The 27,841-nt window shown below is 40.6% G+C and overlaps 1 protein-coding gene, 1 long non-coding RNA gene and 1 pseudogene across 2 annotated transcripts; 2 read left to right on the forward strand and 1 right to left on the reverse strand.

Moving 5' to 3' along the window:
- The first annotated feature begins 7,712 nt into the window (after positions 1 to 7,712).
- Positions 7,713 to 8,326, forward strand: LOC119765633. Its single transcript, XR_005276864.1, has 3 exons — positions 7,713 to 7,846; positions 7,910 to 8,205; positions 8,262 to 8,326. It is a non-coding gene; the product is annotated as an uncharacterized LOC119765633 (long non-coding RNA).
- A 533-nt stretch (positions 8,327 to 8,859) lies between these two features.
- On the reverse strand, positions 8,860 to 13,167 carry LOC119770596 (annotated as a pseudogene).
- Positions 13,168 to 14,563: 1,396 nt separating this feature from the next.
- On the forward strand, positions 14,564 to 21,461 carry LOC119765504 (proton channel OtopLc-like). The gene is made up of 4 exons (XM_038249488.1): positions 14,564 to 14,818; positions 18,675 to 20,110; positions 20,169 to 20,600; positions 21,110 to 21,461. Exons 1-4 carry the CDS (start codon positions 14,669 to 14,671, stop codon positions 21,252 to 21,254), a joined length of 2,163 nt encoding a protein of 720 aa, XP_038105416.1. The 5' UTR covers positions 14,564 to 14,668; the 3' UTR covers positions 21,255 to 21,461.
- Positions 21,462 to 27,841: the final 6,380 nt, after the last annotated feature.

Raw genomic sequence — 27,841 nt, forward strand, 5'->3', positions numbered from 1 at the left:
CACAACCTGGAGTGGCCGGTACCCTTAGGGTGGTTCTCCCGGGAGGACATTTACCGAACCATATGATTTTGAGCAATTGTTCAAGGCTCAACTGCGATCGTTGACGATGACGATGGAATGAAAATCGTTGGCAAAAATGCTGCCTTCACGACTCCACGGCAAAACAAAACAGCCAATCAGAGAGCGGAAAGATTTTTTGCGTGGGTCAAAGCACGCGCTTGCTTGTTCAAGGCCAACTGCGATCGATTGACCGTGGACACTTGCAAGCGAAAATTGTTAATATTCGTTAAATTATTTTAAAATGAAAATTTTGGAGAAAATATTTAAATTAATTTAAACGCCAAGCGTCAAAAGCTTTAAAACTGCACCAACAGCAGTGCATGAATCATTTGAAACAATAACTCTTTCGTGAATTTTTCGTTGGCGCTGAAAAGCGCCATTTTGTTAAGAGCGAGTCCACGAGCAAAGCATACCCATCTCGCATCGACCTCACCAATCTGCCTGAAATTTTCAGGGGTTGTTTGTACATATAAAACTAGCATCTGGTCAAAATATGAGCACTCTAGGTCAACGGGAAGTGGGGCAAATCGGGACATCAAGTTTGAAGGTTCAAAAACGTAAAAAATCTTAAAAAGGCTATAACTTAGGCAAAATTCAATTTATTTTCAAAATTCAAAATGCATCTTGAAGGGCTTCAAAAATGCAACAAAATGCAGGGTAGAGCATCCCAATTGGTTAATTCTAAAGGGAGTTATTGGCATTTTAGTGAAAAAATAGCATAATTTTCAAACTCAAATAAAAAAGTGTTCCATCCAGATATCAACTCGCTTCGACCTGCAGCTTGTAGGGGACATCTGGGACTACCATCTGAGACTGAGACCGCTTTGGGTAAGGCAGTTTAACATATTGAATAGACACTTTTACTTTTTGTGAATTTTTTGGCAGTAAATTTTTGCTCGGTGGACCCCTTAGATCCCATTTTCTGGTGATAATTTTATCATAATCGTGTTCCTGAGACAATTTCACATTAGAAACATGCATAAAAATGTTTGTTTTCATCCATTTTAACCCTTTAAAAAATGAAAGATAAAAAAATTAAGAAGCTGCTTTTTTTCTGGTGTCATCTAGTATCCTTGGAAACAAACTTGATTTTCAATAAATGTAAATCAATGTTTTTTTTAGCTTTCATTTTTTAAAGGGTTAAAATGGATGAAAACAAACATTTTTATGCATGTTTCTAATGTGAAATTGTCTCAGGAACACGATTATGATAAAATTATCACCAGAAAATGGGATCTAAGGGGTCCACCGAGCAAAAATTTACTGCCAAAAAATTCACAAAAAGTAAAAGTGTCTATTCAATATGTTAAACTGCCTTACCCAAAGCGGTCTCAGTCTCAGATGGTAGTCCCAGATGTCCCCTACAAGCTGCAGGTCGAAGCGAGTTGATATCTGGATGGAACACTTTTTTATTTGAGTTTGAAAATTATGCTATTTTTTCACTAAAATGCCAATAACTCCCTTTAGAATTAACCAATTGGGATGCTCTACCCTGCATTTTGTTGCATTTTTGAAGCCCTTCAAGATGCATTTTGAATTTTGAAAATAAATTGAATTTTGCCTAAGTTATAGCCTTTTTAAGATTTTTTACGTTTTTGAACCTTCAAATTTGTGTCCCGATTTGCCCCACTTCCCGTTGACCTAGAGTGCTCATATTTTGGCCAGATGCTAGTTTTATATGTACAAACAACCCCTGACAATTTCAGGTAGATTGGTGAGGTCCATACGACGTCCCATACAAAGGGGTCTGCCCTGTTCGTGGACTCGCTCTTAAATTGCAGCAGAAGTTGATTTTTGTGGCCATCTTCTCGAGCGTCCATCCAAGTAGGCCTTGTTTTTCTCCTTCGACGTCGTTTTGGCAGCAATTTCACGCACACGCTGGCGTGTTTCTTCTTCTCGGAGCTTGCTCTTGATTTCCTCCAGTCGTTGATTTTTTTTCCGCTGCTGCTGCTGCTGCTGCTACGATGTTGTCGGTTCGAAAGATGACGATGGAATGAAAATCGTTGGCAAAAATGCTGCCTTTACGACTTCCCATTCCCACCAGTGCATCAAAAAGCGAATGACGTAGGAATGGGATAACCGGCGCAAAGGGGCGGGACATCCGTCTCCATTCTAAGCCAATATAAGCCCGCTTGGTCAACCCTGGGAAATCATTCTATCGTTGGACGCCTAGGAGTAAACAACAAACTGGACCTGGAAGCAGAAGACCTGGAGGTTCAGAAGCAGTTGGCCGAAAAGCATCTAGCCCAGAGCTAGGAGCAGACCAAGCGGAGGCAGGCCAGCCAGAATAATTGAGAGCCACCGGAATATTCTGGCCACAAGACCCGGAGTGGCCAGATTCCTCAGGGGTGTTCCGATGGAAGGCCATACGAGACTGGACAACATGGGTATCAAACTTCTTGGATTTTGATACTGGTGATGAAAATGGCCATTTTGACAGTATTGGCCACAACCTGGAGTGGCCGGTGCCCTCAGGAGGTTCTCCCGGTAGGACATTTACCGAACCATACGATTTTGGGCAATATTGGTATCAAATTTCATGGTTTTTGATATTGGTAATGAAAATGGCAATTTAGAAAAAGTTGGCCAAAAGCTGCAGTGGTCGGTGCCCTAAAGGAAAGTTTTCCCAGGAAGACATCTTTTGAACCAACGAGTTTTGGCAATATGGGTATCACAACTCATGGTTTACAATACTGGCCATTTCGTAAAACGTGGCAACAATCTGGAGAGGCCGCTACCTCACGATTGTTCCGATTGGGGGACAAACATCGAATTATAGAGATATCATGGTTTTTTAATACGGAGCTTAAAGAGAAATTAAACGAAATTATAAATCCAATAATGTTTTGATTTTATCTGACGCATAATTCAACAAAATTACTTAATTTTAAAAGCTTTTCTGCTAAGTTCTTTGTCATACTGGTCATGTGTAACATAACCACCTGCACCTTTTTTTTGGTTGAAATTTATTTTTTTCCAAAAATCACTTTTTTTTTAATGGCGGCAGATCTTTTGACCATACTTCTCTATGGCTCAAAAGTTGCGGATGTTTGTCTTCTAAAACATATCAAAAAATCTTGAAAATCAAGAAATACCTATTTTGGGAATTTTAGTTTTTGCGAGAAAAAAGTTAAGTGCAAGTTTTTCACCAATGTGTAACAGGTCGTAACGAGGTGCTCCGATTTGGATGAAACTTTCAGCGTTTGTTTGTCTATACATGAGATGAACTTAAGTCAAATATGAGCCCTCTACGACAAAGGGAAGTAAGGTAAAACGGGCTTTGAAGTTTAAGGTCCAAAAAAAAATAAAAAATCTTAAAATTGCTCGCATTTCAGTAAAACTTCATTATTTCCAACTCTCTTAGATGCATTCGAACGGTTTTTTGAAGCACTTTAAAATGTGCTATAGACATCCAGGATTGGTTTAACTTTTGCTCATAGCTTTGCAAATTACTGTTAAAAATGATTTTTTTTTGAAATCTTAATATCTTTTTGCAACAGCCTCCAACACCCATACACCCGTAAGTCAAGAGTTAGGGAATTTCATGGACTATAAGCCTACGGTATTAACTTGTTGGCCAAACGCGGTTTTTCTCTTAGTTTGTCGATTTTTCTATAACAAACATTTTACAATCTAAGTTTTTGCCCTGTAAGCTCCTGTAGCGGCACTTTTTGGTCTCAATTTTGACATAATCGGAATCCTTGGAAAATTTTACGTTATTTAGAAGTATTGGAGTAGTAAATTTAATCTAAAACATAATTAAATAAAACATTTTTGTAAAAAAAGAAAGACTTTGTTTACCCTGTGATTAATACGTCAAATGCTGTATCAAGTAGGCGAACACCTGTTTTACCCCTAATCTAACAAATTGTTAAAAAATATTTTAATTCAACTTAAATGGCATTTCTTCCAATCAACTTTACAACTCCAATACTTCTAACTAACGTGAAATTTTCCAAGGATTTCGAAAATTACAAAATTGAGACCAAAAAGTGCCGATATGCAAGTCTACAGGACAAAACTAACGTTGTAAAATGTTTGTTACAGAAAAATCGACAAACTATGAGAAAACCCACATTTGGCCAAAAAGTTAATACCGTAGGCTTATAGTCCATGAAATTCCCTAACTCTTGACTTACGTGAGTATGTGTGTTGAAGGCTGTTGCAAAAAGATAACGTCATGATTCGAAATCCGGACACTTAGTAGCATATCATTTTTGTTATAGCTGGCAAATAATCATGTAATAAGTCGTAAATGTAGAAACATCATCAGTATGTAGTATTAACAGTCAGTTTCAAGAAAATGCATGCAAACTATGTCTTTTCTAACCATTTTTCATCAGAATTTTAAAATTAAAGTGACTTGTTGTGCTTCGATTCCCGGACACTGATAAAAGCTGATTCGAAATCCGGACACTTTTGCTTCGAATTCCGGACACTCGATTTTACTTATGAATCGCACAAATTTGGACTGAAATGTTAGTGAATGGCATTCTTTAGGTCTCAAATAAGCTGTTAACATCAAAACAATCGATAGTTTATATAAAAATTTGCTAAAATTTACGGAAATCGAAACCATAAATTTCTGCTTTGCCTTCCCGGTGCTTCGAACGCCTATGAAATATTTCAAGTGAAATGTTTCGCATTTTTGGTAAAATTATTATTTTATTGTATTTAATTGTTTTGGCATTGACTACAACGTTCAAACAAACTTTAAATGAAAGTTGATGTTGAAATTCATCAAATGACACAGTTTTGACATTCATAATGCGAACTTATATCCAAATAATTAATAAAACAAGATGAAGTGTCCGGGTTTCGAAGCGTCCGGGAATTCGAATCATGACGTTATTAAGATTTCAAAAAAAATCATTTTTAACAGTAATTTGCAAAGCTGTGAGCAGAAGTTAAACCAATCCTGGATGTTTATAGCACATTTTGAAGTGCTTCAAAAAACCCTTCGAATGCATCTAAGAGAGTTGGAATTGCTGAAGTTTTACGAAAATGCGAGCAATTTTAAGATTTTTTTATGTTTTTGGACCTTAAACTTCAAAGCCCGTTTTACCCCACTTCCCTTTGTCGTAGAAGGCTCATATTTGGCATGAGTTCATCTCATGTATCGAGAAATTAAAAGTGAGAGTGTGTGCAACAGGGAGTTAAACTTTCTGTGCAGTTGCTGTGAAGGTTCCCATGGTACTTTCAAAAATTTAACCCCATGTTGCACGCACACACTTTCACTTTTAATTTCTCGATAGACAAACAAACGCTGAAAGTTTCATTCTAATCGGAGCACCTCGATACGACCTCAAGAATAAACCGAGCAATATTTGTATTTGTATTTGTATCTTTATATCAAAAATAAACATAAAGGCAAGCCTTTTTTCGTATTCAGAGACATCATTAAGTTCGAATATGATAAAACTACAAACAAAAAAAACTTTAAACTAACTAAAAATTAGATAGGAGTACATCAAATGATCACTGTATGAACAAAGAGAAATAACTTAACCTAAAAACAAATGAAAATGACTTCAACAAGAAGAATTTAAGTGATAAAATAAATGGTCAAGAAACTGTTTCTATCAAGTGGTCCTTAAATATTCCCTACACTGTTGCTTGAAATCACTAATAGAAGTAAGATTTTTCAGACGATGTGGCAAAGCGTTCCACAGGTGTGCGCCACGTACAACGAATGAATATTTACAAAAAACTGCCTCTTAATTGAAAATTCGGTAATTTTTTTCTTCGTGTACTTATTTTTTCACAATATTCCTCAGCAATACTTTGCCGAAGACACCAAATTGATCAGAAAATTCACTCAAAAGTTACAAATGTTTGAATATTTATGTACCATTTTTGTATGGACAGCTGCCAAAATTGTATGGAGACTTGTATGGGTGAACCAATGACACAAAATAGCTTCTTTGGTCATAGGGAATGCCGCCACAAAGTTTGAGCCAAAAAACAAAATATAAATAAAATCCATTTCCGGTTTTGGTGGAGAATTGCTCAACTGGACGCGTGTTAAATGCATTTAAAACGATTTTTTTCATCCAAATGTTGAAGGTGTAATTTAAAATTTTATTTTTTTCTCTTTTGTCCCCTCCCCCTCGACTTTGGTTAGAGCCTGTTTTGGTTTTGCTCACTGAGGTCAGGTCATAATCCTGCTCTAAAAATGAATTTTTCACAGAAAGCTCGTTGACTCACCTTATAAACCTATCGACTCAGAATCAAAAACTGAACAAATGTCTATCTGTATGTGTTGTATACAAGGGGGTTGACACATCGAATATTTTCATTCGAATCATTCTGTTCATTCCAGAATTATTCTGGAATGATGCTGGCATGATATTAATTATTCCGTTTCTACTTAATTTCATTTATGCGTGTTAGCTGTCATTTTCTTGTTGAAAAAAGTAATTAAACATCTTTTTAAAACCAAACGTCGAGCATTCATCATGCATCGTGGCCTACCAGATTACAGAACAATTTTCGGTGGCCAGTCAACCGATGGGGGTGAAGGTTTGCGCGGTCACCGGCGGGACGGATCAGCTTCTGGAGTCACAACAGTTTCTGGCGCGACCACACATTGTTGGTGGCCCATTTGACCGGGTTTAATACGTATTCGTTCCGGGCGTTACAATTTCTGGTGGTGGACGAGGCGGACCGGGTACTGAGCGGGAGTTTGACGAGAATTTGAAGGCGAATATGCGGTTTCGGCGGAGAAGCGGCAGGCCTTTCAATTTCAATCTTCCGATTCCCATGCGATCTGGCATTTCTGGGGTAATTAGAGCTCTAATCGACACGACGCTATCGGAACATCCGGTGCACCAGCGGCTCGTCGAGCATATCGTCATGCAGGTCAGCGTGGCCCGGCGCGAAGCGGAGATGAACAAGTACTTTGACAAGCGGAGGGAAACTACCGGCGTAAGCAATTGCTCGAGCAGCCCGTGATCCGGACGAGATGGATGCCAAGTGGAAACACGAACTGGAACAGCGAAAAGTAGAGCGGAAAGACCGTCTGCGGAAGGAGACAAGATGCAAAAAGAATTTGGCAAACGGTTCGGGTTCGTGGTGAAAGATGACCGGTTTAAGGAGCGGTTGAGTGAAAGTTTGTCGAGGAGGAAAATCTGGACAAGTTGATGCACGAGAAGAAAGTGGAAAGCATTTTAAGAAATTTAACAAATTTAAGAAGGTTCAAAAATAAAATTTCAAATTGTTTCTCACACAGAATTTATTCAATTTGTTGCTCTCTAGCACAATGACACCCCTTCAATCACAGTTCAGGCTTCTTCGGTGAGAGCCGCGCCTGCCCAAGGTAATATTTCCGGCGGCGTTCCGGTCATCCTCGGACTTGTTCAGACAGACGATCCGGTGTGCTTCTATGAATGTCTCACTAAGCAGTCCCGGAACCATGGCCTTGCTGGTTGAAGAGTATGAAAATCAAGCCCTAGACAAGCTGAAAAAAATTATAGAGCAAAACATTCTTATCATTCCAATCATTCTGGAATAAAACTCGAATGATTTACTTTTGATTCTGATTTTGCTTCTGATTATTCCGTTTATACCAGAATTATTCCGGAATGATACTGGGAATGATGAGAATTTTGATAGGTATTACTGATTTCCATTTCACGTGTAAAACGAAATGTCATACTTTCAAAAGTAAACATTAAATGTAAATTAAATTTTTGTTGATGTTTTTTGGGGTTCGGAAATTTTAATCCGGAATCGATGGAGGCCCTCAAGAATTTGAGTTGGAAGCGACAACATTGGCAAGAAAAAGGTAGGTTGTGATATTACGATTAGGAAAACATCGAGATTGAGGAAACGGGTTTCTACCTTTTAGATCACGATCACGGGGGGAAAGCGGAGCAGCTTCAACAAACTGCCGTCTTTTTCTCTCAGTACCTTAAGCGGAAATGGCAGTACCGATAGTAACAGCAGTAGTAGAAGCATTTCTGTCTCCGCTGCTAGTGGAAGTCGGCGGAAGTTTAAGTGCAACTGCACGCTGAGTGGCCACTCACTTGTAAATCGCACTCGCTGTTGTCGCGGTGAGCTGTAACGGGCCAAAGCAACGCGTTCGACAAACTTCTGTCGGGTCACAAAACGGGACCGGTTGGAGCAGCAACATCCAAGGAAGAAGTTAGTTTGGGAGTGAGAAGTTGTACTTAGTTTTTTACTAATTTATTTTTTTCGAGGTGGAATCGTCGAGCAATTCTTTGTCCGGATTTGACCGCCGGAGAGCATTCGGAACTACCGGAAGGTTCCTCGCATCTATCGTTTACGCCGGAAAAGTCTTGTTTTCGCGCCGAGAGTGCCCCGTCGACACCGGCTTGTTTGAATACGGTGGCCAGCAGCGGCGAAAACAGACCGCTCGACGAAACATAAGCAAAGCAGGGGCCCGTCCGCTCAGCCTGAAGGACCGTTGGTGGAAGCGGTTACGCAATCAGCAGCATTTAAAGCAGAGTCTGAATAACCAATTGAGCAGCAATCGTTGCGCTGTGGCTAAGGAACGATGCCTCAGATTAACCTTAAAGCTCAAGTGGCTCAAGTCAATGTTTTTCAAGATGTTGTTGAATTTTTTTGTTGCTTTACATGAACTTGTACAGGTCGACGACACGGATGAAGTAACTCCAGAGTTTTTTTTTTGAAAAGGACTCTAGAACTTAACTCGTTTTCGTACAAGAAGATGAGCGTTAACGACTGGCAGTCGTTGATAATCAAACGGCCTACATGTCCTACTATATGATCTGGTTCTAGGTCACGCCACATCTCACCGAAAATACCGTAAACGTTCTACTGCGTGGAGTTGGTGGCATGGACGATGATCATCAAACCCTCGAAGATGCCAAAGCTTTCGTTGATGACCTTGGTCAGCTGGGCCAGGCAGTTGGTGGTTGAGGATGCGTCGAGACGATCTTCATCGAGGAGTTGTACGTGTCCAGGTTGAAACGGACGACGAAAGTTGGGGCATCACCCGAAGGAGCCGAGATGATGGCCTACTTGGCACCACCTTCCAAGAGAGCGGATGCTTATGGTCATGGTGGGGGGTTGTAGGTTGTTGTATAAACAACTGTCCACGAGGGGTGGGGGGATTTGTCAATATTTATCTGAAGGATAGCTATTCCAAGTAGTTTTCCTATCATAAAAGAGACCTGTCCGGAGATCCGTAGGTTTTTAATCAGATCGTATCATCTGATGAAATTGGCAAAATAAAACTTTCCTCGCTACATCCGGGATTGCGCACTACCGTAACGGATAAGCGGAAGTAAGTGCAGGAGATAGCAGGCCGACTTAGAGTTCAACCATTGCGAGGGATGCGGCAGTTTGAGAACCGACCGGAGGAACCGGACTCGGCACTAGAACTCCGAATCGTATTCTGCCCAACGCAAATGCGTTCTTCACTACACCGATCTTCTAAAATTAACGTGCCGAAACTGATAAAGGTAGGTCAATTCGTAAGGTTTTTTAGGGCAATATCGCAAAGATTTTCCAAAAGTAAGTTAGGAAAATGAATCACGCCAAAATTCTTCTGTTTTTGTTATGACGTTTACACGCTAATCTGGAAAGCTCAATTTACACAACAAATCATTCTCATCATTCCAATCATTCCGGAATTAAACTGGAATGATTCCAGAATGATCGAGTGTCAACCCCCTTGGTTGTATATGACCAAAATAGTCACTGAGTTTTATCAGTACTGGCTGAAACGATTTAAATCAAACCGGTCGTGTTCGACTTTGTTTATGGTCCCATACATTGCAATTGAATTGTTTGAAGTTGCAATAAGTAGTTCAAAAGTCATGTATAAAAATATGTTTTCATAATTATGCGAACATTCAAAAAATTTGAATCCAGACTAATATTTCAAAAGGGCGTAATATTGAATGTTTTGCCCTCTTGAAATATTAGTCTTGATTAAAAAAAAAACTTGGCTCAAGACACGAAATCGTTCAAAAAATTCCATCATAAGTTACATATTTTTAAATTTTTATATATGTATGTATGGACAGATGCCAAATTAGTATACATTTTAAATCCTTGTTTCGAAACGTATTTCGGGAGTTTTTTTTTTTTAAGTTCCAATAAACCAAATTTGCAGTTTTTGCTTTTTGGGTGTTTTTAAAACCGCTTCAGGGGTATTAAAAACACCCCAAAAGCAAAAACTGGAAATTTGGTTTATTTGACCTTTTCAAAAAAAAAACTCGAGATTTTTTTTTGATTCTTTTTTTATGTAGAGTAAAGTAGGCTGTTTCGTTGTAGACAGATTAAACACTCGCTTAGAAACTTGCTTTCAGTCACTCGATTTCAGTGAAAAACGCTTTTTGCTGAAATGGCAACTTAGGTGCACGATGGAGTTAGGTGCTTTTTCCCTAAGTAGTTTCATGAAGAAATTGCATAACTATGTTTTTCACCTCCGTGTACGCACGAGAGCAAGCAGCAGTCAAGTGCTCAGTGCTTCATCGTTTTTTTCGATTTTTTTTTGCCGTAGTTTACCGTGATTAGCCACGGGCAGGCCTGCAAAATGTTTCCAACCCAGCGTACATATGAAGCAAACCAAAATGTCAGTTCACTACTAGCATGTGACTGTAAGTCTACTGAGTCCGTTCAACCACTGCCGCCTGACTCGCGCCGGTCGGCTGCTGGAGAATGAGAGACGTGAAAAAATGAGCTACACTCACTCAATTTGCGTCGTATGACTGACTCGTAAAATCCTCTTTAAACACTATTTTGACTATTTTTAAACAATTGAATGGTTCTAGACTGTGCAAAACACTTAAAACAACCATAACTTATATTCAAAGTTACATTTCCACGCATAAATGCCAACTTTTTGTGTAAAAACTTGTTTCTTTATGTGTGTGCGTGCAACGTCGAATGAGCGTTGGTCGACTACTGCTTCGCATTGCAGCTGCTCAGTGAGCTAGGGCACTCACGACTGAGTCGGCTTTGTTTATGTCACGGTTTTGCGGTTCAGTGAATGGATCTGAAAAAATCGTATATGCGTCGCCGATTTTCGCGTCAGGACCCCTGACATTTTCAGCTCTGGCCACGGGTTTGCTCCTGCAGCATGCCAAAAGCCGGCCGTGGCCGTGGCAGTTCAAGTGCGGCCTCGAAAAACCCGCGAAGTTCGTCTACCGGCCGTATGCAAAAAGGTAAACAAACCAACGCCGTGTCGGCCGCCATCGCGCAGGGGAGCGTGAGCGCAGATGGAATCGACAAAAAGTTACTACATCCCGGATATGTTCCAAGATCACCAGTGCGAACACGTTCGGGTAGCTCCGGTGCCACGACCAGTGGCACATCAACATCCGCCAACATTCCCATCAGGAACGAGTTCCAGATGCTGAGCGACACCGAAGAAAACAACAACAACAACACCGACGGTAGCAGCACTACCGACGACGACGACGGCGATGATGGTCGTGCACGGAAAAAAGTGCCGACGTCAAAAAAGAAACAATTCTCCAACGGAACGAAGACCACCTCCAATTTTTGTTTTGGACACGTTGGCGGACGATGTTGACGAGTTGCTGGAAGGCCTCGGATATTGTCTGAAAATCGGTAAGTCGGCAGTGCAAGTGATCACAATCAAGTGAGCTTCAACCTGGTGTTTGAAGAATTGAAGCGTAGCAACTTCAACTTCTACACATTCAACCCCGAGAAGCCCCTTGTTAAGGTCGTCTTGCAGGGTTATCAAGACCGTCCGATCTCCGACCTGAAGGGTCACCTCTCGGACGCTGGAATAAAACCGCGGGAGATAAAAGTGCTCTCGCGTAAGACAACAGTCACGGGTGTGCACACACTGTTCCTGTTGTACTTCGACCGCGGCACCGTCAAGATCCAAGACCTGCGGCGGACTAAGACGTTGGACGGTTTTTTGGGTAAACTGGCGGTTTTAAACCAAGAACCCGACAGACGTAGCGCAATGCCACCGTTGCCAGAAATTTGGCCACGGCTCGTGGAACTGCAACCTCCGGCCCCGCTGCGTGAAGTGCGGTGAGTCACACCTCTCGGAGGCGTGCGCACTGCCACGTAAGGCGGACTTGGGGGACAAGGCAGAACAAACTAAGCCGCGCGTAAAGTGTGCGAACTGTGACGGTAACCATACCGGCACTTACCGCGGATGCACAGTTTCAGCGGACAACCCAGCGATCCCTCCTGGATGGGGGCGTTCGTTTGCCAGCGTGGTCGCTGCCGGTAGCGGCGATGCGGCCCAGCAAGGAGTCACCGGGGAAGATCTCTTTACCCTGCCGGAGTTCTTTGCTCTCGCGGGGGAGATGATGACGCGGTTTCGGAGCTGCCGTAACAAGGCTGAGCAATTTCTGGCCCTCGGGGAGCTGATGATCGAGCACATCTATAATTGATTATTTTGTCTGTGATCTTGTTTTAAGCTTTCTCTCTATCTATCCTTTTCCCATTGAACTTTTTGTAAGTTTTTTGACAACTTTTTCTTACTTTTGTCTATTCCATAGTTATAAGTAATAATTTTTCGATTGAATTACGATGAAAAACACAGCTGGAAGGAACACCAAAACTCTGTTGTGTACCTAAATGAACTCATTGTTAACTGATTATTCACAAATAAAACCGAATTGAAAATTGAAAAACTATGTTTTTCCTTGACAAAATCACCGCAACGTACCAACAACGTACAGCAAATAAAAACAAACGAACAAGACATAAGAAAAGGAAAACAATGAAAACAAGTGTTTTCGGAACAATTAAATCCATGGGATCATCAACAAACAGTTTGCAGTGAAAGAAAAAATCATAGAATGATAGAAACATATTGAGCTAGGGAAAATTGACCTCGGGGTTAGCAATAAAAGGAAAAAACCAAGAAAAAACGCGCATAAAAAAAGAAATACATATTAGCCCGGGTCAAAAAAATAAAAATTGCTTATATCAAAAAGTATATGAGATTTCCCGAAAGAGCACTCAAAATGGGGCCTAAAGCCCAAATTTCAGCCCATTTGGTTGAAAATTGGCTTGCCTTGAGCAGGAACAAGTTTAAATGGGAATTAACCCGTAAAACTTGAGCAATTGGGTACATTGCTCTGTACAAGTCTGTCGTTGAAATTTACCGACTTTGCATACCATGGGGTCAAGGGGATCGGGAACAATTCCTCTGAAGGGTGCAAGATGATCCGAAGCCTCTAATCTTGCCTAGAAGCAGATTCATTGGCGTCGCCGAAAATGGTCCCAGCAAAATGTGCAGGATAAATCAAAGCACACTAAGAAGGCTGCCTCGATCAGAGGACGCCACATGTCAATCAGCCACCGCGTGGCGGGAGGCTATCTGGAAATTGGGGTTTAAAATGATATTTGACGTTTATAAAGTATTTTTGCACAAATATCTGACTAAATAAAATGTTATAACATTGACAAAACCACTTTTAAAGCCACAATTGGAGAAACCCTCCCGCCACGTGGTGGCTGATTGCCATGTAGCGTCCTCTGATCGAGGCAGCCTTCTTAGTGTGCTTTGATTTATCCCTGCACATTTTGCTGGGACCATGAGGATTTCGGCGACGCCGGAATGAATCTGCTTCTAGGCAAGATTAGAGGCTTCGGATCATCTTGCACCCTTCATAGGAATTGTTCCCCGGACCATCCCCTTGGACCCCATGGTATGCAAAAGTCGGTAAATTTCAACGACAGACTTGTACAGAGCAATGTACCCAATTGCTCAAGTTTTACGGGTTAATTCCCATTTAAACTTGTTCCTGCTCAAGGCAAGCCAATTTTCAACCAAATGGGCTGAAATTTGGGCTGGAGGCCCCATTTTGAGTACTCTTTCGGGCAATCTCATATACTTTTTGATTTAAGCAATTTTTATTTTTTTGACCCGGGCTAATACATATGAGTGAAAAACTATAACAACATAAAACTGGCAAAGTTATTTCTAAAAGAGTTTTCAAGTAGTTTATGAATATCTTCTAAACTTTTTATAGAAAATTTCTGTTTTTGAAATTCTGGTTTTAATTCAATATCCGACAAGCCTTCTGGAAAGTGTATTTCCCAACTGTTTACCTTAATCACACGTGCTTCCACCGCCACCTTTCTCCCCGGAATCCTAGCCCCCAAAGACCCACTGTCAGATAACCGAATATCGTCGTAATTTACAAGCGCCACTAGTGACAATTCTGTCACTCGATCAAAATAAATCATCAACGATTGCGGACGGGGACAGACGGCAGGGTACAGCTCTCTATCAAAATTCAACCTTATCGCCTCACCTTACGGTGAGCTTAACCCGCTACCACTTCTCGCAACCGGCGCGTAGGTCCGGAATATCCGCTCGCTGGCTTCTTATCTTGAATCCGAGCTAATTGAACGAAAAGACAATAAATTTTCTTCGCGACTCATTTGTCGGCACGGTCTCTCTGTCTTTCATTTTTGACTGTGATTTTGGATATCTGATCGTTATCGTTGCTGATTTCGCAGGTAGTCACAACCTCAGTGATAGTAGCATTTCCTACGACGTTTACGGCGTTGAGGTCCAGTCTTGTAGTGGAATCGGACGGGAACGGATAAAAAGACGCGCGTTCGCGGAAGTGGATATATCCCGGAAGTTGGTTCTAATCGTGAAAATTGAAAAATGGCTACCGAAGGCGGTGGTGATCCGCAGTCCGTAACTCAAGCGACGGCTCCGGTTCTTGAGGTAGATTCGGCTATCAGAAGCCCGGAGGATCCCAAACGAGTGATCCTGCAACCAGCTGCCCTATCCGTTGAGAATGAAAGACCCACGGTAGGTGTTCCCGAGGGTGCCAATTTCCAATTTTAGGCTTGATTCTGAGCAAATCTCCGAAGATTGGTTTCGAAAGCTTCATATAGAAATGCTTTTAAAATACTCAAAAACTGTATCTTGGGAGCAAAATTAGTGATGAAAATGCTCCTAAAACAAAAAAAAAACAACATTACTGATAACTCGATGTTGTGATGGTTTATCGAAATTTCGAAAACAATAACACGATTCCCAGAAAAAAAAATTATCTGCACGTAATCAACTGCTTTTGATTTACGATTCGTCGATAGCGGATATTGGAACCGTCGTAAAAAGAACCATCGGATCCCAACTGCAATCGCCACCAGGTTGAGGCCAGCCTTCCGTTGATCAGCCGCTATATGAACACCTGGCCCGGGTTGCACCAATATGTGACAGAGGTTCTGATGAGTGAGAACCTGTTTGAAAGTTGAGCAAAAGGAGGAGCATGTTTATGCTGGTGATTGAAGTTCCAGTGCGATGAGCCGCATTTTAACGGTTGAATGAGTACTTTAGTAATGGTCCGCTTCGAGGCGGAAATGTATCAACGGAATTCCCCCTTCTTAACAACCATGCGAGCGGGGGTCATTACTTCCGGTGAAAGTGAGTTCAAAGGGAGTGGCAGGGTTTTTTGTTGTTGTCAATTTTGAATTTGAACATTCTACACATGATGAGACCAACTAAGAGTTACAGTTGTGTTGGTTGTTTTGATTTTTTTTCCCTACATGTTGACGAAGAACTTTGTCCAAAGATTTATATTTCTGATGTATTGTCAAGTGTTGCGTGCAAAATTTGAAAACTAACATTTTTTATTCACTCTAATGTTGAAACCATTGCTTGTGAAATCAATTTCTATAATCTTTGTCATATTGGTCATGCCTGTAACATATCCACCTACACCTTTGTTTCGTTTCTTTATTGTTTTGAAACTTTCTACAAAGATTATCTTAGACACTTGCAAATAATTGTTTCAATTTATTACCCTCAACGCTGAATGAAATTAGGGTATCCAATTTTCCCAGGTTTTAAACTTCCCGGGAAACGGGAAAAATATTTTTAGAATCCCGGGAATTTTTGAAATTTTTGAAACAGTCAAAAAATTCTTGATTTCATTTATGTGTTAAATTTGCTAAGCTTAAAATTATATAATTAGCTCAATACTATGAATTGGTGATAATCAACACTTCAAACTAAATAAGGATAGCCGTTTTTAGATAGCCTGAAAGATATTTTTTGGTTCTTTGTTGTGCATTGAATTTGAAGTGCACCACAATCCGTAACACAATAAGTCTCTTATAACAAGAACATGTATTGGATAAGTTTTGATTTTCATGTTTTATATCAAAGATATTTTACAAATTATCTTTAAGTCACTACAGACAACTGGGAAAATCGCGACTACAGTCTGAATAGTACCAGAAGAGTTTAGAGCAATACATTTGGAAATTGGTGTATTTATTATGATGTTATGTTTTTGTTTACCTTATCAATAAAAAAAATCAAAATATTATGAAAAAAAATTAGGCTGGAACAGCTGTCTTGATTTGATAGATTTGTCCTGATTTACCATAGAATTTGGAAAAGTTTAAATAGAATTATTTTAATATTCTCAAATTGTCACGATTTTCTCAATGCAATATGAATCGATAATTTTATAAACAAAAGTAGTTTTAAAATTTATGTTTTTAACAATGTTTCCTAAAATGTATATGTTTTTTGTTAAAAAGTTCATAAACTTAGTTAACTGAAAATATTTTTTTTCTTGAAAGATATATCAGCAACCATAGCGATGGTACATTTGACTAAAAAATATAATCAAAAATCAAATCAAATTATTCGCTCTACAGAATTGTCTTGGCGTTCTCGATTGCGAGATTCCTACTCGAAACTAAGTGTTCGAAGGCTTGATTGTTGAGGCAATTGCAAACCTCTTTTGACACCTTAGCTTCCATCCACCCCGGGATTCGAACTGACGAGCTTTGGATTGTTAGTCCAACTGTCTACCAGCGACTCCACCGAGACAGGACCCAGGGAGACGATTCCTGCACCTGGACTGAGCTAACGACCTAACCTTTTTAGGTTAGTCCGGGGCCAACATTTACTTCCCGTCCGACGGAAGGCGTGATCAGGCAAATCTCGTCTCGAAAAATGCCACCGGGACCTTCTGGGATCAAACCCAGGCCGACTGGGTGAGAGGCAACCACGCTTACCCCTACACCACGGGTCCCGGCTAAAAATATAATATGAACACCTAAAATCTGATTTTAACTAGAAAGACTTTGACTATCAAACTAACCCCGGAATTCAAATTGAGAATTTTCAACGCAACTATTTTTTAATCACTATTGAAAAAACATGAATATGCGTAAATAACACCCAAGTTGCATTGTTAATTTGATTTTTGTTAACCGCGGTAAATTTTCTTGAATTATTTCTTACTGTCAAAAATCCACCAAAGCATTTACCACATTGATCACACAAAAAACTGTGGTAGAAAAGTAACGTCATGATTTGAAATCCGGATACCTAGTAGCATATCATTTTTGTCATAGCTTGCAAAAAATCATGTAATAAGATGGAAATGTAGATATATCATCAGGATGTAGTACACATTCGAATTCCGGACACTCGAGCCTTTTTGTTAATTTGATTTGGTTAACCGCGGTGGATTTTCTTGAAATAATTCGAACTGTCAAAAATCCACCTAAGCATCTACCGGTGGATACTTTTCAACCATAGTTTTTTGTGTAATCAATGTGGTAGATGCTTTGGTGGATTTTTGACAGTTCGAATTATTTCAAGAAAATCCACCGCGGTTAACCAAATCAAATTAACAAAAAGCCTTTGATTTTACTTATGAATCGCACCAATTTGGACTGAAATTTAAGTGAATTGCATTCTTTAGGTCTCAAATATGCTGTTAACATCAAAACAATCGATATTTTGTATTAAAATTTGTCAGAATCTAAGGAAATGGTGCTTCGAATGCCTATGAAATCTTTCAGCGAAATGTTTCAAAATTTTGGTAAACTAAGGTTTTTATTTAATTTTTTTTTTTTAGCATTGGCTACAGTGTCCAAACATATTTGAAATGAATGTCGATTTCAGAATTCATCAAATAACACAGTTTTCACAGTAATTATGCGAACTTATATCCAAATAATTGATAAAACAAGATGAGTTGTCCGGGTTTCGAAGCGTCCAAAAATTTGAATCATGACGTCATGACCGCGATTAATTTTTGACAGTTCGACGCCAACGAATCATTTCAAGAAAATTTACCGCGGTTTACCAAAATCAAATTAACAATGCAACTCCAGTCTTTTCAAAAATGTATAACATTTAGACAACTTTGAAAGCGCTACGCTAAAGCTTTAAATCTCTTATCGATTATTCAACACTGCGTATTCAACACTGAATTCACGAGATTCGGGAATTTCTGGTTATGAAAAAATCCCGGAAATTTCGCCCTTGGAATTCCCGGGATGGACGCACTAAATGAAATCATGGAACTTGTTCCATGAGCCATGGACGTCTACAAAAAAAAAATCAAATTTGATTTCGTAATTACTTTTCAATATTCCCTCAACTTCCACAATATCGCATTGCATGACTCAAAAATCTCTCACCGTTCTCTCGGTTGAACTTTCAACGATACCAAAACCGCTTCCATGGCCAGACTTAGATAAAGAAAATCCCCTCACAATTTGGACGCCACCTCCGACGCGTCAACCCATAAGACGTCAGTTGTACTTGCTCATCCCCAGCGATAAGCCCTGTCCGCTGAAGATTAGTCTCGGCAAAATTCCTTCCCTAATCTCCTATCTACCTTGATTTCCAGCACATTCCAGCCCTCCCCGCCGCAGCTGATCCCCCGGACGAGGAAGCCAGACCGGACGAAGATCCGTTCGACCCGAGCCACACGCCAGCCATTTCGTTCCGGAAGCGTCCGCTGTCGATGAACTCCAGCAGCAAACCTCCACCTGTGATGCAGCGAGCCATCTCCCACCCGGCCTCCGTCGGAGGTCACTCGCACCGATCGCACGGATCTACGACGGCTAGCGATCACCTGATACCTCCCCCGTCGACTCCGGACGAGAAGCGCAAAATGACCCGCCGGTACATGGCCGTTGTAACGGCGATCAGCTATACGCTGTTCTTGATCGTTTTTGCGCTGATCGTGTTCATCACGGATGCCGTCGAGAACAATGCCCGGTATCCGCTCGCGGAAGTGTTTGGACTGTTCATGGTTTCAGTTGGGATCGTGTACTTTGTGTTTCTGTACATTGACATCCGGTTGCACGTCCGGAGAACGCACGCGGCTATCGAGGAGCTGGAACGACGCCGGCAAGCTTACGATGACATGATGGCACGAACGGCAGCTCAGTTCAACAATGGTCCGCTGGCGTTGAACCCGAACGCCGCTCAGAACCCGCACGATTGGAACTTGCCACGGCTGGCGCCTGTGCCGCATAACTACTGCTTCGTCAGTGGACGACACGGAGAGTTCATCTACCTGAAGTTGGGTGCCACGTGGTTCTGCTTCGGGCTGTTGATTCACTCCGTACTGCTGCTGTCGTACCAGGGAATCCTCATGAACAGGGCCGATGCCAAGTGGGCGGCGTGTGCCTCGAACAGCACGATCGCGCTCGAGGTTCTGTTTCTGTGCTACTGTCTGTTTCTGGTGTTCTTCTTCTGGAAGTACGCCAACGTCGTGATCAACCACTACCGTGGTCTAGCTCGGTTTGGACTGATGCACGCGATCGGTACAGCCTTAGCCTTCTGGGTGTACACGATCGTGCGGGAAACTCATGTTGCAATCCTTATCAAAATGGCGGAGGATAAAGCCAAAAAAGAGGATGGAATCGATGTGCAAGGGTTCGGCATGCCACTCTGTCCAGGACCGGAAGACCTGAACGCGATCCTGAACACCTTCTCGCCGTACCTGTACCCGTTTGTGATCGAGTTTAACATCCTGATCGTTGGATTGCTGTACATGATCTACGCCAACATCAACAGCTGTCCGAAGAAGCTGTCCGCGAAGGGGCACAGTGGTGGCGGACACGGGCACGGCAGTACAAAGAGCATCGCCGGGGACGGGGATAGTGTTTGCTCCGAACACCAGGATAATTCAGAAGATCACGAGGTCGAGGTTAAAGGGAAGATGGTCGTGTACGGGGATTGCCACGCCGCGAGCCGGGGACTGTTCGCCGGGATGATACTGATCGTTGCGACGATTGTGGTGATCATTCTGTTCCACATTGCTTCGCGAGACGAGTAAGTGTTCGTAGGTCTTCGCCACTTTCATGTTTTCTGACGTATTCTCTCTCTACAGCGACTACCGCGACACCGGCATCCTGCTGGACTCCATCTTCGAGGTGACCGTGCTCGGCATCATGATCCTCGCCACGATCCTGGCGTACTTCCAGACGTCCAAGCTGGACATCAACCAGCATCCGATCTCGCGGCTGGACGACGTGCTGCTGTTCATCGCCATTCCGGCGTTCTTCTCCGAGACGGTGTTTACGCTGGTGCCGGCCTTCGCGAACGTGTCCATCCTGAACGGGTTCATCGCGTTTGCGCAAATCATTCAGGTCCTCATTCAGACGCCGTGGATCATTGACGCGCTGAGGCGCTGCTCGAACGCGCCGGAGCTGAGGCGGAACAAGCCGGGCAAGGAGCTGGTGACGTTCATGACGATCGCGAACGTATCGCTGTGGATTTACTACACGTTCTCCGTCAAGACGGGTGACTTTGGTGATGAGAGGTGAGTTGGTCGTGATTTAGCCTGTTCGGCTTAGAAACATCACCAAGAGAACCGACATCTGTAGGTGAGTGCCTCGAAATACTTGTCAAAATTGAGTGTCCCAATTACAGAGACACCTAGGTCGAAGAAATCATGATTCCTGATTGATTTGGAAAGTGTATACATTACCTGAATGGGTGAGATAGTGACATCTATCGATGAGAATTTACCCTAAATAAAGTCCTGTATTTTTATTGGTCGGCTCTCAACAAATGAAATGGTCTTATTTTAAATAAGTCTATCAACATATCTCTTTCAGGATCCCTACAAACCCCCAATCTGACCCCCAACCAATCAGGGATCATAATTTTCACGGCAACTACCCATGAGTAGTGGCCTCTGCAATCGGGGCACTCAATTTTGACAAGTATTTTGAGGCACTCTCCAACCGTTGTCTTACTTCTACCAACAACATGTACTCATTTGAACAAAATGAGACTAAAATTACACATGTTTGACTTTTCCCCCAGGTACACCTTCTACGGGTACGTGCTGTGGTCCATCCTGAACCATCTGTCCCTGCCGCTGATCATGTTCTACCGGTTCCACGCGTCGGTCTGCCTGGTGGACATCTGGCGGCACTCGTACGAACCGGGCGAGTTCGCCCACCACTGAGGGCTCTCTTTCTTGGAGTTCTTGGGTGACAAAACACCAAGCGCGTTGATATTAGACGTTTAAGTAGGAAAGGCGCTCGATAATCTTGATAATCTGCTGTGTAGATAACAAAGTCGAATAGAGTGAAACCAAAGTTAGATCGCGTAATTTTTTGTCAAACTGATAGAGGTGAATAAACTTGTATGTTTACGGAAGAAGAACACGCCATTGGTGTTAGCAGATATGATTTTATTTCACACGCGCAAGTTAGTTTGAACTGGATTAAGTAAGGATCCGAACTTTATCTAGCGTATTGCGTCTGTATCACTTGACTTGTTTGCTGTGGAAATCCGGAAGAGGTCGTCATACTTCCTCACCGCTTATCTTTGTCAATATTTTGTTAATGTTATCAGCTTTTTTGCAAACTTTCAAAATCATCATCCTTATCTTGTCATTTTTAGATCGCATTTTACTTCTATGGTTCCACACATCTGTTTGCAAACTTTTTATTCAATTAAAATGCCTTTTCTGCTTCAAAGTCATTCCCTCCCTCAACCACAAAGCCACTTTGTTTAGTGTCACACCAGGGGAGGAGGTCGATGGAAAGGGGTTAATCATGTTTGCGGCAGCTTCCTGTGCAGGCAAGAGTCCATTTGTGGACGTTCCTTCCTCGGAACACCACCGCCACCACCGGTAGTATGATTCAATTACAGCCAATAATAGGTTAGCTATTAACTACAAAGAGGCCCCTTGGTTTGATTTATCAAATTGGCTGGCCCCCGATCGGTGAACCCTTTCAAGCTCGGCTTCAGCGGCCAATCTGGTTAGCCCTGGCCACTTTTCAGGAAGGATTTCTGGTCGGATTTTTTTTTTGCTGTCCAGTCCACGTGTTCAACACACAATTTCCCACAGGTTTGAATTAAGGGGGTGGAGTAGGAAAGCAAGGAAATGGGAACAGAGCGGAGAGACACTTGGTGAGAGGCTGTTGTTCTATTTCAATTTATGGGGAATAAACGAAAAACAAATACATGGGAGGAAGGCAAAAAAAACCTCCGGATGGATGACATCCATCAATTAAGGTAGTTTGCAAGTGGCAGAATGTGGAGCTATCCACATTGAAGGGTTACTGAAATTTGTCTCATGAGTACTTTTGACTTAAGTGTTTTTTGATAGCAAATTTAATTCAATTGCATCCATACATATTTTTTTATTTCCGAAATCTTTTTTCGTAAACTCTGAAAAAAAATTTCTCAAAAAAAAAATAATAAGGACGCTATAAATATAAAATATTGTAAAAACAAGTCAGCCAACAAGTAAAATTAAGACATCTGCCAAAACGACAAGAGTTTTTCTAGGAACGTGATTTTATTCAGCAAATTCGTCTTAGGATGTCTCCTAAATAACCCTTTTAACAAAATTCAGTTTCAAAAAACCTGAAAAAACTTGATCCTTACTTTGACCCAAATTCACCCCCCAGACCTTATGTCACCACCACGGTATATCCATTTGAGTGCTGAAATGTTATACTATTTAGCACGTGTATCAAATAGTTATAATGTTCTGGAGATTGACACTGAAGCCATTGCAAACAAAATAAATGTTTATGTGCCCCCCCCCCCCGTTTTACATCCTTTTAAAATTTTAGTCTTGGTTTGAAAATTTTGAAAATATTTTGTTTCGAAAAGATCGGAAAATTTCTCGAATGTTTCATATTTTAACATTGAAAATCGGACAATTAGTTGCTGAGATATCGACATTAGAAAATGGTGTGTTGTTTGAGTGAGACTTAGAAAACATCAATTTTCCTGTTTTTAAATATCTCAGCAACTAAGGGTCGTATCAACAAAGTTCAAAAAAGCAAAATGTAGAGAATTTTCTCAGCTTTTCAAAAATATTTTTTTGGAAAGTGGGAAAACATGTGCACTAATTTTAAAAAACGAAAAATTGCGACTATTTTCTAAAAAGTCACCTTAAAATGGATTTAACTTGAAAACGGTGAACATTATCAAAATTTCACCGAAGTACTTTTTGATTGCAAATTTAATTTTACATCGAAAAATGAAGTTGAAAAATTTTTGCGTCCAATTTTTCGATTTTTTGAAAAAATTAGTATTGATTCAAAAATTCATAACTCGCTCAAAGATTTTTTGCACAACCTGGAAATTTCTGAAAAGTTGGCATTTGATGTCCTCTAAAAAATTAAAAAAAAAAAATCGAACAGAGTGTCTTTTTTGCAAATTAACGAAAAGTTAAATAAAAAATCATCAAAATTTGTTTTACCCTGTATCATTTTTTTTCCAGTCTAGTCCATATCCATACCTACAACTTTGCCGAAGACACCAAATCTAATCTAATCTAATCTAATCTAATCAGACCCTAGCGCAGCCAATCTTTCGAAGGGATCCTGGAGAGTGCCTTAGGTTAGATGACGCCTAGCACTCTTCTTGTCATTTATTAACGTTTGTAGTGCGCCATTGCATTAGAATGCATTGAAACATCACAAGCGTTAAAGCGGCCAGGCCTACTGCGTAAAGCCGTATCGCAGAGATGACTTGTAATTGGGTTGAGTTTGAGCACTGAGTGTTCGAACGACAACACAATTCTAAATCGACAGGAAAGGAAGAAGCGTGGGGACACACCACCATACGCTCCGAGATTTTGGTTGTATTCGTTGGGAGCACCATGCTAAGAAGGTTTGGTACTCCGGGACCCTCAGGGATGGGACATTGTATTTCCACGAATGCCCTGGACACTATTTGCCGTGGTTATAGCGCCACAACTCGCTCTCTGTAACAGTATTCCTAATTCCAGTCCACACTCACAAAGTCGTCATGGCGTAGTGGTTAGCATTTTTGCTTACCAATCCAAAGGACGGGGGATCGAACCCCGCCTCGAGCGACTTTGATTTTTCGTTCATATTCATCATTGCAGATGGGTATCGAACCCAGAACCATTCGCTTATAAAGCGAACACCGTAACCAGTCAGCCACGGCCGCTCCTTTTGCCAAAGACACCAAATCGATCAAAAAATTCTTTCAAAAGATACAGATTTTGGAATTTTCATACACCATTTTTGTATGGACAGCTGCCAAATTTGTATGGAAAATTATATGAACAAACTAATGATGCAAAATGGCTTCTTTGGGCGTACCGAAGGAACCAAAAAAGTTTCAGTCGGATTAAAAAATACAAAAAATATCGAATGACCGAAATCTGGGAGAACTGCTCCAATATTACGCCCTTTTGAAATGTTAGTATTAATTTTAAAATAAATAAATATTGTTTTTAAAAAGATCGCAAAATTTCACACTTGTTTCATATTTTAACATTGAAAATCGGATCATTACTTGCTGAGATATCAACTTTAGAAAATGATGGGTTGTTTGGGTGAGACTCAGAAAACATCAATTTTCCTGTTTTTCAATCTTTGCATGGCAATATCTCAGCTACTAAGGGTCGTATCAACAAAGTTTATTAAAGCAAAATTTAGAAAATTTTTTCAGCTTTTCAAAAATATCTATTTCAAAAGTGGGCAAACATGGGCACTAATTTGGAAAATCGAATAAAATTGGCCTATTGCTATCAAACGCTAACAATACCTAATTAACATAATTGATGAACATAGTGGCAGGTTGGTCAGATTTATTCCGGAGAAAAACTCGTGGTTTGCTAAACTGAACTGGAGAACTTTATAGACAAATCCAGCGAAAGCTCCACGCTGCTTTTTGATGGTGAGAGATTTGATAGCTCCCATACTAAATGTCTCGATTTTCATACTTTTTGTTAATTTTCTTCTAAAATAAAACACTTAACATATGAAAACTATATATTTTTGGTGCCCAAAATTCCTGCTGAATCGAATGGTGTACTTATCTCAATTGCAAATTTTTCGAACAGTTTTTATTTTAATAATATTCTAGACACATTTTGTGCACCTAATCAATCAATACTTTTATCATAAATAATCATTTTATTGCTTAAAAGTTAAGTTTTCCTGAGCTCCCATATTCAAATACATGGAAGCTGTCATTTTTAACACCATTGGCCACCTAGCGGCCATTTCAAACTGGATACGTCTATTGAACGCGTGCTTTTTACAACGGATGACGCAACACACTTGTTGTTGTTGTTTTGCAGCTCTGACAGCTGCGCGTGAGGACGAAAGGGGTTCGGCCGACTTGGTCGATTCGATGACAACTACAGGGTTGTTCATCTTAACAATAATAATAGTAAATAAAAATAAAAATCTCCTAAACACGAAAACTTCAAGCCATAAAAAAATTGCAGCAGAGGAACAAACAATTTATTTCGTTTTATTTCATTTATTTCGTTGATTCAGCATTAAATGTGTGAAGTTACTATCCTTAGCTGAGATGTGAACTACCTTTCGACAGCTAATTAATTTGAAGCTGAGAACAGAGTCTGCGGGTGTGTAAAGAATCGAGTAAATCTACTGAAGGGAAAAAATACAAGATAATCTTCGACGTCGTCGTGCTATTATGTCGCACCCGCCATTTTGACGTTCCGAGAAAAACGCGTTTTAATGTTTGACCTTGAATAAACAAAAACGAAAGCACGCAATGTCAACATTAACAAACACGTTTTGTTTGGCTGACCATTCTTTGCATTGTCCCGAAGTTTGGTTGAAGTTGGTTGCTGGAGTCCCGAGTTATAATTAAAAATGTTTACGGTAGTCTAACTTGTACGTGCGTCAAACGCATCCTGACCTGAAATCCCTTTGCCCTTTATCGCACTTACATCAATTTTCAGGGAGTGACAAGATAGCACGACAGGATTGAAACTTCTTTTATATGTAGAGTGACAAAAATTTTCGGAGCTTTTTTGGTTTTCATTGAATATCTCAGGATTGAAATCGAATTTTGGGGATCTGTGAATGTCAAAAGATGAGGCATTGTGAGCTGCACAAAATGGCGTTCTTAACTCAATTTGGCCCAAGATGCACGTACGACAAGTTAGCACGATGGCGACGAATTCGAAACCCAGTAAAAACTCGATCGTCCAAAATTTTATAAAGTCGAATCACAAAAAAATATTCCTTGTTGTTGGGCCGCTTAGCTAAAAAATGACTACAAAAATGCTCTAAAGTGTTCTGAAAATTTTAAATTCAAGTTGGTTTCCAACACAGGCGTTGTTGAAATATTTCAAAAATACCTGAAATCTAACTGAGATCCAGCTTCCAAAAAGGTATATAAATATTACTTGTGGAAAAAAAACTTGAGACAGAGTTTCCCGATTTTCAAATTTATAGACTTACTTGGAAGGTCTTTCAATCAACTATCCAACGAAGTATGATCTGACGATATTTGAGTCGTCTGGTCATATGAAAAAAAAAAAAATATCTAAAACTTTCTCAAAGAAAGTTATGTTCTATCTTGCCCCTACCAAAAGATACAGCCTGTTAAAAACTGGTCTAAAACGTGTTTTTTGCTCGGAAATCACGTTTTAGATCACTTTTGAAAACGCTGTATTTTTTGACAGGAGCAAGATAGCACAATACTTTCTTTGGGAAAGTTTTAGAGAATTTTCTTAATTTTCACGTTTTTGTGTTGAGTTGAAAAGCTCGGTGGAAAATAATAATGATAAAAATCAAAATGTAAAAAACAGTTTTTCCATACTGATTCCCATACAAAATTGAAATGCAATGCGCAAAGTGTAGACGCAACCAATAGCTCTCAAACTTAATTTGTTCTGAAAAATCGACCATCTCAAGCCATCCTAATTGATATAGACTATAAATTGAGTCTAAGGAAAAATCGTTTGTTGCATCTTCAAGAAACACCTTTTAATATTAGTGTGAACTATTTTGTAAACAGCAAATTCTAATACTTTTTTTCGAAAAAGAAAACGTAACCCTTGCCGAAACAATGGCCCCACAATTCCGCCAGGATGTCGACTGAATCACAAAATTGAATTTAGGATTCAATTAAAAATCCTTTATGGCGGCTAAATCGAATTAATTCAATAGCTTGCGACGATACGAATATTGGAGAGTGCCCGCCAACCAGGCTTAAGTTGAGCGCAAAAAAAAATGTCTGTCACTTGACCCAAGTGGATAATCAACAGGTGGCAGCACTCGGGGCCAGCACACCAGGTGTGGCCAGTTGGTCACATCCGGTTTTTGCCTTCCCGATCGATTCTCTCTTTGAAATTCCGACGAGTGATTCATGGTGGTGGTGGTGCTGCTGCTGGAAATTCAATTACAACTACCGATATCACAGAACAACCTTTTGCCAAAGTGCTGCTGCCAATGTTGGTGTTGTTGTTTTTTTTTTGTTTTTGTTGTTATTGAATGACGTTGCCTAATGGATTGACGTCGTCATTGTTCACTCGTGCTGACAGTACTGAAGGGAGAGGGGGAGAAAACAAAAGCATCGGAAATGTCTCTCCGGGTGTGGGTGTGAGTGCAGCAGAAGGTGCAGTGCTTTATTTTTTTCTGTAGGAACCTCTTGCAGGGGAAATGTTAACTGAAGGGGTTCAGTAATTCGATTATGAACGTTCTGAAGATCAAAGGTCTTTGACGGGGTGAGTTTCTCGGGAAAATTTGCAATACATTGTTGCAGTGTGAAATATTGCAGTCTGGCTCTTCA

Source organism: Culex quinquefasciatus, chromosome 1, assembly GCF_015732765.1.
Source record: "Culex quinquefasciatus strain JHB chromosome 1, VPISU_Cqui_1.0_pri_paternal, whole genome shotgun sequence".
In the NCBI taxonomy this organism is placed as follows: domain Eukaryota; kingdom Metazoa; phylum Arthropoda; class Insecta; order Diptera; family Culicidae; genus Culex; species Culex quinquefasciatus.

Coding starts and splice junctions, on each gene's coding strand:
- LOC119765504 (XM_038249488.1), top strand. CDS start 14,669: ATGGCTACCGAAGGCGGTGGTGATCCGCAGTCCGTAACTCAAGCGACG. Junction 14,819..18,674: donor TTGAGAATGAAAGACCCACG/GTAGGTGTTCCC, acceptor CTTGATTTCCAG/CACATTCCAGCCCTCCCCGC. Junction 20,111..20,168: donor CACATTGCTTCGCGAGACGA/GTAAGTGTTCGT, acceptor CTCTCTCTACAG/CGACTACCGCGACACCGGCA.